This window comes from Drosophila ananassae, chromosome 2L (assembly GCF_017639315.1).
Source record: "Drosophila ananassae strain 14024-0371.13 chromosome 2L, ASM1763931v2, whole genome shotgun sequence".
Classification (NCBI taxonomy): Eukaryota; Metazoa; Arthropoda; class Insecta; order Diptera; family Drosophilidae; genus Drosophila; species Drosophila ananassae.
In genome coordinates this window covers 26,581,987-26,599,655 of record NC_057927.1, presented here as the reverse complement: position 1 = coordinate 26,599,655, position 17,669 = coordinate 26,581,987, and the positions used below count along the sequence as shown (strand labels likewise).

Here is a 17,669-nt window from a genome sequence, read left to right as displayed (position 1 = left end):
AGGGTGACACGTGCACCCTCGCGAGTTCGGGCTACTTTGGCCACACTGACCCCAGTTCTCGAAAAATTTATTTGAGAATAAGTTTATTTTATTTTATTTGGCAAAAAAGAGGAAGCCCAGATACTGATCAGAACGCAGAGGCATCCGGGTAAGTGGAATATACTTTTTTGAATCTTCATTCATTGATTTCGATGGTTGTTCAGAGCGTAAAACGATATTTTTGGCCGGTTGGATCAATCGCCACGCGTTTCTTTCCCCATGCATGTGTGTGTGTTGGTGTGTGATCTGATGAAATGTCCAAAAACTATTCTCTTCCGTATTAAATAATAAACTATTTAAAAACTACCAGTTTTAATAGTTTAGTCTTTAAAATTTCATAAGATTCGGAAATTCCAATTGGGCTGACACTCACAGGTTGTTGTTGCCGACAATTTCTAGAAGTGACCGTGTGTGTGTGTGTGTCTGTGTGTATGTGTGTAGGGGCCCTGAAATAGCTCCGCCCCTCTCCACTTTCTCGTCTCCCCCCAAGAAAAGCGCTTGGCAACAGCACTGAATTTTCCCTTTCGCTGGAAAATGACTTTCCCCGCCGTTTTCAAAAACCTTCCTTAGTATTGAAATCTTATCGCAATTGGTCTTCGACTGTTTCTTCTTATCATAATATTAGTGGGCAATTACGTTGTAGGGATTCGCCTATTTTTATCTCAAACTACGTATTGGAATTTAGTTAGATAGTGAAATATTTTTATGAATAAACAGCAACTAAACTGATAGCAACTGATAAACTATGTTTAGCAAATGGAATTAATACTATAGTTCGATACAAACTATTTTTATAGTGTAAACAAATTCTAAATAAAATGTTAGCCCTTATCCCTAAAAACAAACACAAATCGATTCCGGCTTATCAAAGTCTACAATAGATTTCCCAACTTTGTTAAATATTTGAATGTTTGTCTTTAGCGCGGGTTTTATCGATAAGACCTTTCGATTTCTACCGTTAAGTCAGAGTGAGTCAGAGTTTGACCTCGCACTCAACTAGTCATTACCAACATGTTCGATGCGACTTGAGTGTGACCATATATCGATATTTTGGATTTTGGCTAACCGATAGGTTTTCTGAGGCGAATCGAAATCGGCGTCTGGCAATACTGACTATTCGTAACAAAACAACAGACGAGAAAGTACCGTTTTCACACCGAGCGCGAGTGTCTGCATAGAAATAGAAATTTTATAGCTCTCTGCTGAAATTAAAAAAAAAGGAATCGCGATTTGGTGCCAGATATTAGTTGCGTGGTTTTTCGAAAATGTACAAAGCTTAGTTGGAGCGCCGAACGAACTGGACAATAACACAGAGCTAAGATGCGCAGCTGATGGAGAAAAGCCCAGAGCCCGAGCACTTCTAGCCTGGTGTATGTGGGAAAAATCGATCCGCCAAAGCCAGAAAGAGAAATGCCAGCCTAACACCGAGTTCCAATTGTGATACAAACCGCAGTACAAATTAGTTAACGTAGCTTAAATGGCAATCGACAAGGTTTTATAGCGAACTATACCAGCGTATAAAAGACCAACAACAACAACTATACACTTATTCTCAAGTGCAATAAGAAAGGCCAAAATTCGCAATTAAATAAAAGTCTCACCTCAACATTCCTGCGCAACATAAAAACAACAAAATGGCTGTAATAACGTAAGAAAAATACATAATTTTATTATATATTTTTTTTTATTACTATAGTATTAGTGAGAAAGAAACGTCGTCGAGCAATTGCAAAAGAAATCAAGGTCTTGAAAATCTGTGGGTGGTTGGGTGTATAGAGGGGGGCGGTGCTGTTTCTGGGCAACAAAGTGCATCAGATGATTTTGTTTGTTTGCCAAGCGAATAAAAAACGGAGAATAATAGATTGAGGAATACATACAAAATTTGTTATATACTCGCGAGTAAATGAAGAAACAATTTACGTGTTTGTTCCACTCTCAGTTCGTTTCACAGCTGTTTGGCTGGTGTCTCGTTGTGTGCGAGTTTGTGTGAGATTATGAGAGAGGGAGTTTTTGGGGTCCGCTATTCATAGGTCGTTGCTTAGAGTGCGAGCGAGAAGGCGAGAAAGGGGGAAGGAGGTGGACAGAGGAACTATGCTGGCTCTCAGTGTATTGGTGTGTATGTGGGGCTGTGCTTTTTATGCAAGCTGTACAGCATAGCATCGCCAGAAACTAGTTTTATTCCAATCCCACCCAGCACCCAGTTCAAAACAAGCTAGATAAAAAGAATATTCTGATTGCCTCCCCCTTTTTGCATGGGAAGAGAGTATTACTTCCAATTTACGTCAATTGTTTTACTCGACGCCCTCTTTCTGTGCCCCCTTTGTTGTTCTCCCCACAATCAGCCAGCGTTCCACTGCCCATCGTTCCTCTCGCAACACACAAACACAGACTGCAAACAAAGGCCTGTGAGTGTGTGTGTGTGTTGTGTGGTGTTCCCATTCGGATTTCGCTGCACATATACACCCATACCACTGCAACGCTTCGATTTTCGACAAGAGTGTGCGTGCGTGACTTGGAATTGCGTCAGCCAAAAAATAAAATGCCCCGAAAACTGCTTGTTTTTTTATTTTTGTTTAAAATACAACCTTTTTGGCTAATTTCAGAAGCAACTTACAAGTGTTGTCTCTTTATTCACTCGCCTCTGGCGGCTCTCCATTGCCAGATTTCACCTTCAGGGTTTTTACTTTGTTTTCTGGGTCATATTTGTTGATTTCAATTTGTTGCGCAGCCGCAAACAGCCACACACAGCCAGCCAAGAATTGCTTAATTTGTTGATTTTCATATTTTCCATAGCCATAGCCTCCAAAAAAATAAAAAACACAAAATACATACTGACAATCATGAAATAACCCCCACACTCGCATACTAATGAGAACGCTGGTTGCTGACTGTGTGTGTGTGTGTGGGTGTGGGTGTCTCTTATGCTTCCCTCTCTCGCCTCTTGGCTGTTGTACCGTTGTATTATTTATTCTTCTTCACACTTGTTTACATCCAAAAAAGGTCTCATCTTCTTTTTTTTCTCCCTTCCTCCTATGCCTATTCTGCGTAAGTTTAACCCTTTAAAACCAAAAATTAGTCTCTATTAGATTATCTGACAATTAAAAAAAAAAAATGCACTTGTAAGACAGCGACAGTCTGCTCTCTACCTGCTTTCTTGAATTTCAGTCTGTCAAAGTGAAATTTAATGCCAAAACGAAATTCGCTCTCTTGGCAACAGCTGACAGACAAACCATCCAAAAAAAGCAAAAAAAAAAAAGCAAAAAAAAAAGCCACCCAGGAAAAGCACTCAACTGAACCGATTTTCAACCCCCCATCCCCGCTCCTCCTCTAGCTCTTCCGGGATATAATCCCCTGATTTTCAGCTCGTGCCAAGCCAGCGACTTTTCGAGTCCCACCCCTTTTTCCAGGGGACTGGAATTTAAATTTTATGAGAAGGTGACGAAAAAATTCCAATATTCCCGATTCCCGTTTCCAGACTCTCCCGAGTGCAGCTGCTCGGGGGGTTCTCTTGCAGCTGCTGCTCTTCTGCTCTGGCATTTCTATGGGTTTTCGGTTTCGGTTCCGACTCTTGTTCCACCAACAATGGCGATAAGATCGAACTGGCTTTATCTTTATCGAAGCCTGCCGCTTACGTCATGGAATGTTACGAAATGTCCCTTAATTGTCGGCCGGCGGGGGGATCCAGTGGGAGTTGCTGCAGTGTGTCATCAGGTACATTAGGCTGGTTATCTAAATGTCAGCTCTCAGGACCTGTGTATCGTAATGTAGGACAGTGATTGGAGTGCAGAGATAAGCAGGGGGCGGCAAGTACTCATTATTGTTGTAATTATTGGCGGGAGAGTAACTAGCTAGAGGCTAAGGAACCCTATCTCTTCACTCGTTATTGTTGAATTTCGGACTACAAAGTCCAATCGAGTTCGATTAGCACTCGGCTATCACTCCCTTTGGGCACTTTGGGCACGCTCCTCCAGTCCAGCCCATTCAGTGGCTCGGCCGCAGTATGTCACGTTCATATCACGTCGTGGAAATTCTTAAACTGCATTTCCGCTGATAGTGGCCAGTAGTCCGACAGGGGGCCTGAGTGCAGTTTGTAATGCAAATCGCAATCGCCAGTCCATTGACAGATAGGCCAGACGCCCGATAGACTGATAGGGAGGGACTGATAGAGAGCTCTGAACTCGTCAAAATTCAAACTAGTCGTGGAAAGCAAGACCGCCAAAGGTCGATCGCCCGATAGTGCGATCCTACGTAGTCTTTTGGGTACAATGCCCGATGATCTCCCTCTTCCACTCCCTCTCTATATCCGTCTATTGTCTTCCGTTTTGGGTCTAGTTCTATTGTTGGTTTCTTGGGATATCGGAAGATAAATAATTTCTTAGCACATGCCGCGGCAGCTGCTGAGCCTGCGCCCGCCACTTGTGTGTGTGTTGAGTCATTATTTAAATTTCTGGTCCTCCAGGGGGGTGGAATCCAGCAGCGTCCTGGGGGTTGCTGAAACTCCGACCGACCGAGCCACCCCTAAGCCCGAACTGGCTGGGCAATTTCCGCTAATTACGTTCCAGCTACAAAGTCACAGTTCCTTGCACCTCTTTCACACCAGAGAGGCGGATAGTGGCCTTTTGGGGTGGAAAGAAAAACTCCTTCAGGTTGTTAAGGACAAGGCATCAAAAGGATGGCGCCAAAAAAGACCAATAAATAGATGGAAAGAGGGAGAGAGTATAAAGTACAATTTCTCAATTCTTTAGCGAAAAAAAAAACAGGTCTTAGAGCTCTCTTTCTCTTTCTGCCCCTATTTAGCGATCTCTTGCTTTCCACTCTCTCCCAGTCTTCCACTCTCCCACTCTTCCAGTCTCCCACTCTTCCACTCTACCAGTCTCCCAGTCTGTCATTTATTGACCTTCATCTACGAAAATCAGTCGATGACGATGATAAATGAATAAACCGTTCGTCCAACAGAGAGTCAAAGCAAAAGCAAAAAAAAGAAGACGAAATAAGTGGAATGAAAAGCAAAGCATAAAAATTAAAAACAATTGCCCTCCCTCTCTCTCTCTGACAGCGATCATCTGTTTGTAAAAATATGTAAGCTCTTAGTGGCTCTTTATTTTTCTTTTTTTATTTTTTCTGTTTTTTGTTTACGACACGAAACTCGCTTTCGTTTTGGAAAACGCATCTTTGAAGCCACACCTTTGGGTTTGAAATTCCTCAAGGAATGACCGAGGAATTGCAATTCCTCCTAGGCTAAGCAGAGAAGACATAAAAATATTTCACACCTGTTTCGGGTAATGCCACGCCTGCTGCCTGCCGCCTTCCGCCTGTTACGAAAATAGGCAAAAAGTGAAATTTTTTTTGTATTAAGATATTGTTTTTTTGTTACAACTACACATTAACAAAAAAAAATATGGCAACACCGACACTTCAGATACTTTCCTCTGTGTGCGTACGTGCTTTGCGTCAGCAGAGCCCTCGCCGCGCCAAAAAAAGAAAAACAACTCAGCCACAAAAACACAAAAAACAAAATTTGGTTGAGGAATTTGTTGGGGAAAAGAGGTATTATATTGTATACTTGGGTATATCCATCCACCTCGACTGCAGTGGACCAGAAAACCTTGGCTAAGATCAAAAGAGCGATAGCCTCTTCCCTTTAAACGGGCTGGCATTGTTCCCCAGAACTGGGAAATCTATTATCTTGGCCCAGAAGCAAACACCAAATGTTTGGCGCACCATCTAATCTTCGAGATTGGGCTTCGATCCACAATCACTTTGATAGAAACAGTGTTTTTCTGCCTCCAGATAACACACAACACTTTTTCTTTCAGTGTACTTGGTACACTTTCATTATGCTACGCCTCTCATTGTTATGCTTTTGTTCATTGTTGTGTGCTTTTCGGACTCTATAGCTCTAGCAGAGCGTAAAAGTTGAACTTTGACCGCTCGGGGCTACCGTTATCAGTAGTCTTCTTTCGAAGACTCTCTTCCAGCTGCAGACCCACTCGCAGTTTCTTCATGCTTACTCAGCAGCTTCGGAGTTTGAAGTAATACCTGTGGACTTCCACTCGGCCCCTTGAAACGGGTTTCTGTGGGCGGGCGACCTTGAATTGCGGGCCCAGAGCTAGTTTCGTCCGCTCACTGCTGGCTGTTTTGGTCTCTGAAGCTTTAAAAATAGAATTGATCGGCGGCGGACCCTAAAGCGGAAGTCTGGCCAACTAAATCATAGAGTCATAGAGTGCATAGGTGTTTCTTGGGACTTTTTTTAATGACAGTCGCGGCCACAATGCGTCACATAGCCAGCCCGCTGATTCGGACAATCGGAAGATGATTCAGGGTGCGGTCGAGTCTTTTTCACTGACCTGATTATGCTTCAAGAGCCGGAGTCATCGCCCAAACTTGATTCAGTTCTCCATTTTGGGTGAAATTCCAGTTTCAGAGACAGTCTGCTAGAGATTTTCGATTATTTCTCGATTAAATATCGATTTGTTTAGTATTAGATGTTAGTATTCTTATATTTCTATATATTGAAGTACAGCTGTGTTCATTGAAATAGCAGTGCCTACAACCTGCACGTTCAAGAATGGAAAATACTATTATAAACACAAATTTGACACAAAATTTATCTATAACAGCTTAATGTATTTATTTTTAAGTAAATCAAAATTTTTTCCAAGCTACATACTTAAATATTTAAAAAAATATGGCTAATAACAAAAAAATAAGTATACATTATGATGATCATTGAAATAGCAGTGTTAAATTAAAAATAAAACAAAATTCTCAATAGCTTATAAATAACTTAATTATATTAAAGAAAATATTTATTAGTTCCTAATATTTGGTTGTAAACCCCTTATTAGCTATTACAGCCTCACACCGACATGGCATTGAGTCCACCAGATCCTGGCACCGTTTAAGGGGAATCTGGCCCCATGCCTCCTGCACAACTTTCCAAAGCTGCGGTTTAGAAGTCGGAGATTTCTTGGACACATACCGCTTGATGTCCCCCCATAAATTTTCTATGGGATTTAAGTCTGGAGATTGTGCTGGCCAAGGCATTACGTCAATCTTTTCTTTATTGAACCACTCCTTGGCCAATTTGCTGGTGTGCTTTGGATCATTATCCTGTTGGAATGTCCATTTTAATGGAATCTCTTCCTCAGCAAACGGCAGCATAACTTTTTTTAGTATATCTACGTATACTCGTTGATCCATGATTCCCTCTATCATGTGTATGGGACCTACGCCACTATAAGAAAAACATGCCCAAACCAAGATTTTTAGGCCCCCGTGCTTCACGGTTTTAAGCGTATGGTTTGGGTGGTATTCAGTGTTTGGGGCTCGACGAACATACTCTCTAGAGCCTTTTCCTCCAAAAAGCACAAGTTTTGACTCGTCTGTCCACAGGATATTACGCCATTTCGATACTGGCCAGTTCAAGTGGCTTTTGGCAAACTCCAACCTTGCTTTTATATGTCTTTTACCAAGCAATGGAACCTTTCTAGGACTTCGTGCACTCAAATTTTGGTCTAAGAGTGGTCGGCGAATAGTCACATCACTGATCTCCAAGCTCAGGTCCGCTTTTATGTCCCTAGAGGATGCGAAAGGATTCGCTTTGCTGAAGCGCACTATACGGCGGTCCTCTATGATTGTTGTTTTGCGTTTCGCACCGCGTTTTTCTGGCTTGGAATCATGATTTATGGCGTTCGAAACCATCTTGGCGAACATTTTAAAATGTTTTGAATTTCCTTGTAAGTTTTACCCTCCTTTCGTAGCCAAACAATCTTTTCCCTTTCTTCCTTAGAGCAGTGAGGTCCCCTACCCACTAAAATTAAAATTTTTTCAAATTTGTAATGTATTGCCATAAAAATTACAATAATGAACTTAATTAAACTCACTTTTTACAAAATTACAAAATATTTTGTAACTTTTCTGGAAACAAAATCAAAAACTGCTATTTCAGTGAACAGCCAAAAAGTTGTGCACATGGCCAAAATTATCGATAAAACCCAAAAATGGAGATAATCTGGCGGGATTTTTTTTCTTTTCTTATGTCTATATTCCATTCTACTAAAAGAAAGTTCAAGTCATCAACTATCAAAAGGGAATATGGCAAAAAAGAGCTTTATAGTGCTGCTCCTGTCGCACTGCTATTTCTATGAACACAGCTGTATATAGAAGGTATCTCTGTTCAGTTTCAGAGGCAGTCTGACAAAGTTTAGGCCTAAAGTTATCTATTATATCGATAATTTATCGATTAAAAATCTATTTGTTTGGTGTTAGATGCTGTTTAGAATATCAATTGCCCTCCCTCGTCTGGTATTCGCATTTCGCTGCTAATTTGGAGTGTGTTTGTTTTGCTAATCGGAGGTAGCCTTGCTTATCTGGTTAGCCCTGAAGCGGGTTACTTGCCTCACTTGCTGCTTGTGTTTTGGTTTGTGGATTGAGGACGATGGCTTGAGGCTCTCAGGGGCAGAGAGCCTATTGGGCTATTCCTTCCATAAATAGCTATAAACACTGAGATCTGAGATCCCTTGTCACTGACAGCTACTTGGTGTTTTCTCTTTTATTTCCCAACCGGAATAATAACATCTGGAGGCAATCGTGGGGCTTTCGAGTGCTTGGTTTTGTTTGGATTGCTTAGTTTATGTCATCTATCATCTAATTGTTTACACAAAGTGAAGTTTTGTTTTGGTTTCCGCAACGGGAGAAAGCCCAAAGAGCAGTTTCTGCTCGAAACTATCGTTTCCAGTAATGTTTGTTCAAGTGTCTGTGAAACAGAGACTCTGAATTTGGAATTTTGTATATTTTTTGGGTCACAATCGCTGGCTGGCGGAAGTGTGAAGCGAACGAGTGGTGATAGGGAAGTCGGAATAGTTCTTTACAGACGGAATAGTTTGCTGGGGATTTTGAATAAAATATTGATACATATAACCCGACATGAGTGTGTATCTCGATCTATTTAGGTGGTTCGCCTTGGGGGACAGCCTTGTAAGCGCGCGATTTGAATAAAAATGTGTCAGTGGCGGAGGTCGATTGTTACTGCTCGAAATAAAATTAAATTCCAATGCCACTGCAGCTTGCTCCACTGTGCAGGTGGCGGGTTGTCCCTCCTCCCCTCCCAAAAGTTCGTTAAACGCTCTGAACACGAATCATTCCGAAATCCAAGTGCATTGCACTCCTCCACCACACTCTTAACTCATTTGCATGAGAGACCTTTATTTTGAAACACTGTAATAATATTTTAATTTAAAAACCAACCTTTCCAGCGCGTAAGTTTCATTTTGAATTTAGCAAAAATTAAAAACAAAAAGAGTTATTATATTTAAAGTCTGCTTAGCGCAAGAGTCTATTATCGTGAAAAGCACTGAGCGAGCACATAATAGACCATTACTTTGAAGCGCTTTGTTTCTGAAGACTTGCTTTCCGTTCGTAGCGCTCGACAAGAAACCGATCAGATTGTATCTTTTGTGGGCCAGTCCACTGATACACTGCACGAAACTTTGTCGTTGTAGCGATAGAACGAGTATACCATTGTAGAGGGTGTTACTTTGTTTGTATTCTGTTTGCAAATCGTTGAGAGAATTGCATTAAGGTCGTTGAACTGCTAAGCTCTAGCCAGGGTCTCGAAGGACATCTCATCGATCCCTGAGTTCTCCGACCGGTGTGTGCAGCACAAGTAGCAAACAGATTAGTTTTATTTTCGGTGGCGCTTCAGTAGCGCAAGTGTTCTAGCTCCTTTTCGATACACAATCGCGAATCTCAAGGCTGTAGATTGAGAGCATCCGTGAGATACTCGCTGATATCGGAAGTCCGAGATTCGCGTCAAGCTGAAAATAGAATCAAACAATCTTTTGGAAGTCAAGGACTGCGAGAACGAAAGGACGAGCCCCTCTCCTTTCCACTTCTCCTCCTTGCCCGATTCAGGCCTAGTTTTCTTTTGCAATCTCCTCGACACTTTCTCTCCCACTGACTCGCTCAGCGAGAGTTGTCTGCGAAAGTGTCCTTGCACGTTAATTAATTTGCAATTTGCAATTTGCCCCTCCTCCCCCCCAAAAAAAAAAACATAAATTAAATTGAAAAACAGGTACTAGGCCAGCCCTCACAATGTCTGTCCCTGTACGCTACTCTGCTGCCGCCGAATACGCCGCCGACGCCGACGTTGATTGTGAGTTGGAGCAACAGGAGCAAGTGCGATTGCATTTGCAGCTGCAACAGCACGAACAGTACCAGTACGAGCAATACCAGCAGTACCAGTACCAGTACCAACGGGAGCAGGAGGATATCGCCTACTATTGCCAGTTGCAGGCGGCGGCGCGGCAGCAGGAGCAGTTGATGCAGCAGCAGAGGACATCGATGTCGTCGTCGGTTATGCCAGGACTCGCCTTGCCCCAGGACCTAAGCACCACCAACGCCACCACCACTGAATCCGGAATAGAGACAAGCCGCCAAAGCGAAATCATCATGGACGCCAACAGCATCAACGCCATCCTGGTCGATGACGAGCAGCCCTCGACTTCGGCCCAGGCTGCAGCTGCTGCTGCTGCTGCTGCTGCTGGTGGTGCTGCTTCTTCGTCGTCGGTTGGAGCTACCGGTGGTGGTGGGGCTGCTGCAGGTCTAGCTGGGAGCAAGATGTCGTCCAATGGCATCAACCACAATGCAGAGATGCCAGCTGATTGGATGAGGATTGCGGACGAGGGCCGGTATGGGACACCGGGTGCTGCTGGCTTGGAATATCAGAAGTACGATCAACAACAACAACAACAACAACTGGAGGATGAGGAAGCTGGCGCCGTCGGCGGGGCAGGAGCCACCAACACCAACGAGTCCAAGAAACTGGAGGAACTACACGCCCTGACCTCCGATGAGCTGTACGAGACCCTCAAGGAGTACGACGCCCTGCAGGACAAGTACCACACGGTGCTCTTGCTGCCCAAGGAATCAAGGGTGAGTTTTGGGTCAATCTTCCTCTGGTTTAATCTCAAACTTATGTAATTCTGTTACTCCTCTAGCGCGAGGTGACTGCCGGAGGACGCGATGGATCGGCCTACGTGCTGCGCTGCCTGAAGATGTGGTACGAGCTGCCCTCCGACGTCCTGTTCTCGGCCATGAGCCTGGTGGACCGTTTCCTGGACCGCATGGCCGTCAAGCCGAAGCACATGGCCTGCATGAGTGTCGCCTCCTTCCATCTGGCCATCAAGCAGCTGGACCTGAAGCCCATACCCGCCGAGGATCTGGTTACAATATCTCAGGTGGGTCTCCCTATCTTATTAGTTGGGTTATGGACTGGTCTAATATGTATTATTGTAGTGTGGTTGTACCGCTGGCGACTTGGAACGCATGGCCGGCGTGATCGCCAACAAGCTGGGCGTCCAAATGGGACATGCACCGATCACCTCCGTGAGCTACCTGCGCATCTACTACGCCCTCTTCCGCAACCTGGCGAAGGAGATCGGCGGCGACTTCTTCAAGTTCTACCAGCAGCTGATCAAGCTGGAGGAGCTCGAGAACCGTCTGGAGATCCTGCTGTGCGACGTGAAGACCACAGTGATCACCCCATCGACACTGGCCTTGGTGCTCATCTGCCTGCACCTGGACTTCCACATCAAGGAGTCCTACACCCGCGGCAGTCCCGAGCTGAAGCACGTCTTCGAGTACATTCTCTTCCTGCAGCAGTACATGAGGGTAAGTTTTATCCGGCTGGTCTAATTGTATCATAATCTATAGCACCTCTTTTTCACGATCCAGATTCCCGATCGCGTTTTCACCTGCGGCTTCAGCATCGTGTCGGGCATTCTGTCCCACTACAACGGGCAGAACAAGGCGCCCTACAAGCAGCGGCTAGTCTGGAAGCTCTCCAGTCGCACGCTGCGCGTCCTGCGCCCGATCAACCGCTTCTCATCCGACCTGCCCACCATTGAGGAAGGCATCTCCAACGCCCTCGACGATGGCCTCCGTTCAAGGTGAGGAAATGGGCCATTTGTTCGTGAAAGAAATGTGTAATTGGCAGACTGGGGCATTGGGGATTGGGAATTCGGAATTGGTCTTTATTTTTAGTGATATTTTTTGTTTTTGTCGAGAGACCGACGCGTGTATATAATCTCGAATGTAAGCAAATGTGTCGATGACGATCCCAACTTTTTGGCGTAAACAAGTTTCTAGAATATTAGCGATTCCATTATCAGAGCAACAACAACACAATTGTCATGAGACTGGCTGGCTCGGCCACTTTTTCGTTGTGTGTGTGTGTGTGCTTTTTTTTATACCTAGCTATTTGTTTTTTATTTTCGTGGGCTTGTTTTTTGTTGGTTTCTTTTTATTTTTGTCGACAACAATCTTATCGTGGCCAAATACCCGCTAGACGCAAAAACAAAAACACGGACGACTATTGGTGCCTTGGAAAGTGTCGGCGGAATACATAACACCTACATATATACACCTCTCGTATAGACCAGCTGTTGTGCGTCCTTGAATTCTCACATTGAACCCTGAATGCATATTCAATGTCATCGAAGAAATTTTACTTTTTTTCAAGGCTTCTCTCGCCTTTCTTTCCCAAAAATTGTTATCTTATCGCTGATGGTGTTCTGGAAGTTTTTATTTTGGGGGGAACTTAGTCATAAACCTGGGAGTTCAATGCACCGTACTTTGATCGAGTTGCACCTGAGCAAAGGCTTTCTAAATTATCAGCTGATGTTCGCAGTGGGGTGTTGCCTAATTAGCTTTGCGATTAAATAGAGATTGGAAACTTTAACTCCACTTTCTCATTGCAGAACTGAGAGCGTCAGCTCCGAGGAGGAAGAGGACTGGCCAACTTCACCCATTATTCCAATTTTCGAGCAATGTTAGTTCCCAGCGGCAGCCGCCAGCAGCAGAAGCAAGGACAACGGCTGAAAGAGAGAGTCTGGAGCAGCGGCCACCAGGCGCCCGCACGGCACACACCAACTGTATCCACAGTCCCTGGGCCTGGCCACATCAGGCCACCTGGCCACTTCAGGCAAGACACATATCCCCAACGCAGGAAGCAGAATCACCTGGAGGTGACCTGGAGGATCATCGCATGAGTACCAAGACGCAATTGAGTGTGTGTCCAGTGTGTGTGTGTGTCGGGTGTGTGTGTAAATTAGTCGAGTGCTGGCTGGGTTAGTGTGTGTATATTTTGCTAAGGTGCATCATAATTATTTTGGCAGATAGCGCTGGTTCTAACATTTAAGCAAATCTTGAAGTATATGGGTGCGAAGCCGAAGCTCCTTCGCTCGCCCCTTTTTTGATGAAATTGCCAGGAAGTAGCGCCGAGTGTGGCGATCAAGGCATTATTATTTTTTCAATTTATTTGCGGCAGACAAAAAAATACGTGAAAAAAAAAACAAAAGCAAAAAAAAATCCAAAAAAATTTAAAACTAATGCTGCGGACCATCATACAAAAGATTGATGCCGTTCCGGATCATTATTCGAGAGAGATAATACGATTTAAGAATTGCGAGAAGGACCCACTACCGAAATCCGATCATCTGGAATGGGACAGCAATTTTTTGTTGGTTGCGCTTAAAACCGTAAAAAAAAAATTCAAAAAACCACAAAACAAAACAAAAGAAAATCATTTTCAATCAGACCGCTTAAAATTAGTTGTAAACACTTTATGTTCTCCATGTTTGTCCTGCTCTTATCAGTTATGTAAAATCCCCGAATCAATGGACCCAAAAAAACTATAACAAAAAATCATAAAAAGTAAAAAAAAAAGTACAAACTTCTCTATGTTTAGAACGACCTAAAAGATAAGCAGAAAATCAACACAAAAAAAAAAAAAAACAAGGTCAAATCAGATTAATCAGTAATTTTAGCCGCGCTCAAAACAAAAAGAAAAAAATATTAAACAAAAAATCACAGAAAACTAAAGTATAATTCGCCGCCTATATTGACTAAGAACTCTTAACAATAACAATTACATTAAAGATGAATCCACAATATTGTAGTGTGTGTCTAGTAGATTTTTCTCTGAATATCGAATCAGAAAAGCTAAAATAAAATTCAATTTTCCGCCCTATAGCAACACATCCATGCAAAGTAAAAAAAAAGGAAAACCTACCATTACTGTACGATGCTAAGTAAATTTGTTAATATTATTATACACTTCTTTATCAGTCTTTTTTCGAACACGGTGATTTTTTTTTACATTTTACCTTTATCTAATATATACACGAAAGTAATTCTTCTTTTTTGTTAAATAATATTATTTAATTTATTAAAAAACAAATTGTAAAAACCAAACAAAAAATCCATTCTTATGTTCTACTATATAGTAACAAATACCACTTAAAATTTAGTTTAAAATCAACCAGCGAATCAAACCCGCAGCCCGCAATCTAGACAAAAAATATCCGAAAATTCAAATTCTAACTGAAGCGCGGCAATTTTTGAGCTGAAATTATGATGCAACATTTAGCAAGATGTACAGAAGTTAAGAAGAAAGTTTATTAGAGAGAGTGTGAGTGGAGAGCATAAAAAAAACTACCGCAGAGCATAAAAAACAATTTGAAATTTCACAAATTCAGAAATACACTTTTCATTTTTTAAAATTTAACCCGCTGATGAGCCATCGGCATGTGCAAAAACTAAACGAGATCCCCCGGTCTGGGGCTCGAACTCTTGTCTGTAAATTTAAATAAAAATGCGCCCGCCATTGTGCCCGCCACAATGGCAGGCAGACACTTTTCATGAATATTTACAACAAATGCCCGGTTTTTTATTTGACTTGGTGTTTGTGTTGTGTTGTGTACACTCTACATTAGTTGCAGTCCCTCTGGCCAGATGCAGATCAGATCAATCGAGCAGCCTCCAGCAGCGACTCCAGCCAAATGTGAGTACCACGCAGGACCAACCTCCCCAGAAATATTTGTAAATAAAAATAAGGTCGATTTGCTGTAAATATTCTTATCTACTTGATATTAAAACTTTAAATATTGTGCAATAGCTTCTATATAATTTTAGTAAACATTCTTCCCCCGAAAACCGCTTTCAAGCCAGATCAATTTTTGTAATTAAAACCGAAATATTGTAAAAAAAAAACACAGTAGTCGAAGCTGAAGAATAAGAACTAAACTATTTTTAAGCGAGGCAGAGAGACAAATGTGTTCAAGTGATGCGATAGAAACAAAAATTAAGCGAAGAGCGAAATATTTTAAATTAATCGTAACTTTTAGTAAGAGCCAATTGACAAATAAGCTAGAGGTGAAAGCGAAAAACTAAAATCGACAGAGAGGTGGTCTAGAGCTAAGTTTTTTTCTACAAACTGCCACACCCGCCATCCCGTTTGGCGGGATGAGATTTCGAGAGTAATACATTTTGTATTTCATATTTTTAACAACTAGCAAATTTTACATTGTATTTAGCGCGGAGTTAGTTAAATATTTGCTATCACATAACATCAAAAACAGAACGCAAAACAAAAAACAAAATAATGATAAAAAAAAAAGAAAATCTCAATTATTGTATAAAATATCTATAATTTTAGTGTTTATTTTGAAAAATCATTGCCCATCGCGAGAAGTTTGAGCTTAATTTGTGTGACAGGATCGGTTGAGGTTATTTTTTAGCCTTAGGATTAGTTATGGAGCGAAATGAATTCAATTTGTACATTATGAATCACTCATTTTAATTTATTCGAAATTACAACCTGTAATTAGATACTACATTAGGCGTCCAAAATCATTCTTAAGCAAATGGATCATTGTGTAAGGAAGGATGAAACAAGTTGTCTGCAAGCAACTGAAAATCGTGATTTAAATCATTGTACACACATTACAACAAATAAATGGAAAAAAAGTATTATTAAATGGTAAATGGATTCATTTTTATTTTTTTATTGTGGGATTTTATGTTATTATTTACTATAAAAGCTACGTTTTTCAAAGTTATTCAACAGTTTTTTTTTTGTTCTTTAAATTTATTCAAATTACTAAAATGGAAAATGAAAGGAATAGTTAACGACTTTAAATAAAAATATATAATATATATATTTAACGGCTAACTATCTCATTCTGGCGTAATTTTACTCATTTCTGCGCTATCAGTGTGACCATTTTGTATGTAGATATGGTCCCACTTGTGGCTGTAGGCTTTCCGAAATACGTAATCGATATATCGATTAGGAAATCGGTCTTTTTGCCACCACTACCGCACATAACCTCCCTTTTCTAAATAATTTTTGTGCTGTGTACACGTGTTCTCCACAATGGCACCCGTCGAGAAAGCTAAGAAGGTGGCCAAATCGGCCAAAAAGGGCAAGAAGCACCCTCTCAACTCCTACCTGAAGGGCGGAGTCCTGCGTTACTCCAAGTCCCAGGTAAAAATCTGTGAAATTTCGAGGCAAATGTGCCAACTAGCGGTGTGACGCCTTCGGGCCAGAGGCGACAAAAAGCGTGCTTTACAAGAGCTCCTTAATGTGCACTGAAAGAAATGTTGTTGGTTTTTGATGCACTCTCCATTGCTTCCAAGTGGTATCCAAGTGGGAATTTATTTCAAAGGAAATCTGCCAAGTGAACCGTTGTGGTCCTTATGGGTCAAACATTCCTCTAGTAACACGCCTGCTGTGGTTGTCATCACCCTTTTAGAATATTCTATAAATTATATATAATTAGTCCTAATACTATCCTATTATTTCAGATGTACAAGCGTCGCGCTCTGTACCGCTTGAAGGATAAGAAGAGCCCCGTGGTCCAGAAGGTCAAGGTGCCCATCAAGAAGGTGAAGAAGATCGGAGGCCCCAAGAACGGCGGTGAGCGTACCGTTTACCTGAACAAGTCTAAGGCCCAGTACCCGACCAAGACCTTCGTCAAGAAGCGCCCCTCCAAGGCCAACTTCAGCGAGCACAAGCGCAACACCCGCAGGAACCTGAAGCCCGGTACCGTGCTGATCCTGCTGGCTGGTCGTCATCAGGGTAAGCGTGTGGTCCTCCTCAAGGTCCTCGCTTCCGGCCTGCTGCTGGTCACCGGTCCATTCGCCCTCAACTCGTGCCCCCTGCGTCGCGTGTCCCAGCGCTACGTGATCGGCACCTCGTCGAAGGTGGATCTGGGTGCCTACAAGGTGCCCGAGCATCTGAACGACTCCTACTTCCGCCGCCTTAAGGCCAAGAAGGACAAGAAGACCGGCGAGGCCGATATCTTCGCGGCCAAGAAGGAGCGTTTCGTGCCCAACGAGCAGCGCAAGAAGGACCAGAAGGAGGTCGATTCCGCCCTGCTGAAGGCCATCAAGGCCCATCCCGAGGGCAAGTTCTTCGCCAAATACCTGAAGAACATGTTCGCCCTGCACTCCTCCCAATACCCCCACCGCATGCGCTTCTGAGCGGTTTTGGGTTCAACTTCAGTTTAAGGATTTTTCTAAAAACAACAAACACTGTACAAGCGCGATTGCTGGTTAGACAAACAAGATTTGTAAAATAAACCTTACAAAACGGAAAACTTTAAAGGACCTGTCTTGCGGATTTCTCTTGAATGGATTCGACTAATGTCGATCCAATGGTATTCATAGCATTTAAGTAGTTTCTTGACGGGCTGATGGCTGATTTTAACTCTGAAATAGATGGAAGAAATTATTGTTTATGAAACGAATCGAGACGGACACCTTTTCCTATCAAGCAGTTATTA

At 42.5% G+C, this 17,669-nt stretch overlaps 2 protein-coding genes across 3 annotated transcripts; both read left to right on the top strand.

The window, feature by feature from the left end:
- Positions 1-6: 6 nt before the first annotated feature.
- Positions 7-15,867, top strand: LOC6505902 (cyclin G). 2 transcript variants are annotated; one of them, XM_014905348.3, is made up of 6 exons: positions 7-148; positions 10,115-10,974; positions 11,040-11,279; positions 11,338-11,712; positions 11,776-11,990; positions 12,801-15,867. In XM_014905348.3, exons 2-6 carry the CDS (start codon positions 10,135-10,137, stop codon positions 12,874-12,876), a joined length of 1,746 nt encoding a protein of 581 aa, XP_014760834.1. In that variant the 5' UTR covers positions 7-148; positions 10,115-10,134; the 3' UTR covers positions 12,877-15,867. The 2 variants fall into 2 exon arrangements, with proteins under 2 accessions (XP_014760834.1, XP_001964584.1); XM_001964548.4 differs by lacking the exon at positions 7-148 and adding an exon at positions 1,125-1,687.
- Positions 15,868-16,155: 288 nt separating this feature from the next.
- On the top strand, positions 16,156-17,490 carry LOC6505903 (60S ribosomal protein L6). Its single transcript, XM_001964549.3, has 2 exons — positions 16,156-16,369; positions 16,690-17,490. Exons 1-2 carry the CDS (start codon positions 16,259-16,261, stop codon positions 17,365-17,367), a joined length of 789 nt encoding a protein of 262 aa, XP_001964585.2. The 5' UTR covers positions 16,156-16,258; the 3' UTR covers positions 17,368-17,490.
- The last annotated feature ends 179 nt before the right edge of the window (positions 17,491-17,669 follow it).

Coding starts and splice junctions, on each gene's coding strand:
- LOC6505903 (XM_001964549.3), top strand. CDS start 16,259: ATGGCACCCGTCGAGAAAGCTAAGAAGGTGGCCAAATCGGCCAAAAAG. Junction 16,370..16,689: donor TGCGTTACTCCAAGTCCCAG/GTAAAAATCTGT, acceptor CTATTATTTCAG/ATGTACAAGCGTCGCGCTCT.
- LOC6505902 (XM_014905348.3), top strand. CDS start 10,135: ATGTCTGTCCCTGTACGCTACTCTGCTGCCGCCGAATACGCCGCCGAC. Junction 11,280..11,337: donor ATCTGGTTACAATATCTCAG/GTGGGTCTCCCT, acceptor GTATTATTGTAG/TGTGGTTGTACCGCTGGCGA. Junction 11,713..11,775: donor TCCTGCAGCAGTACATGAGG/GTAAGTTTTATC, acceptor TTCACGATCCAG/ATTCCCGATCGCGTTTTCAC.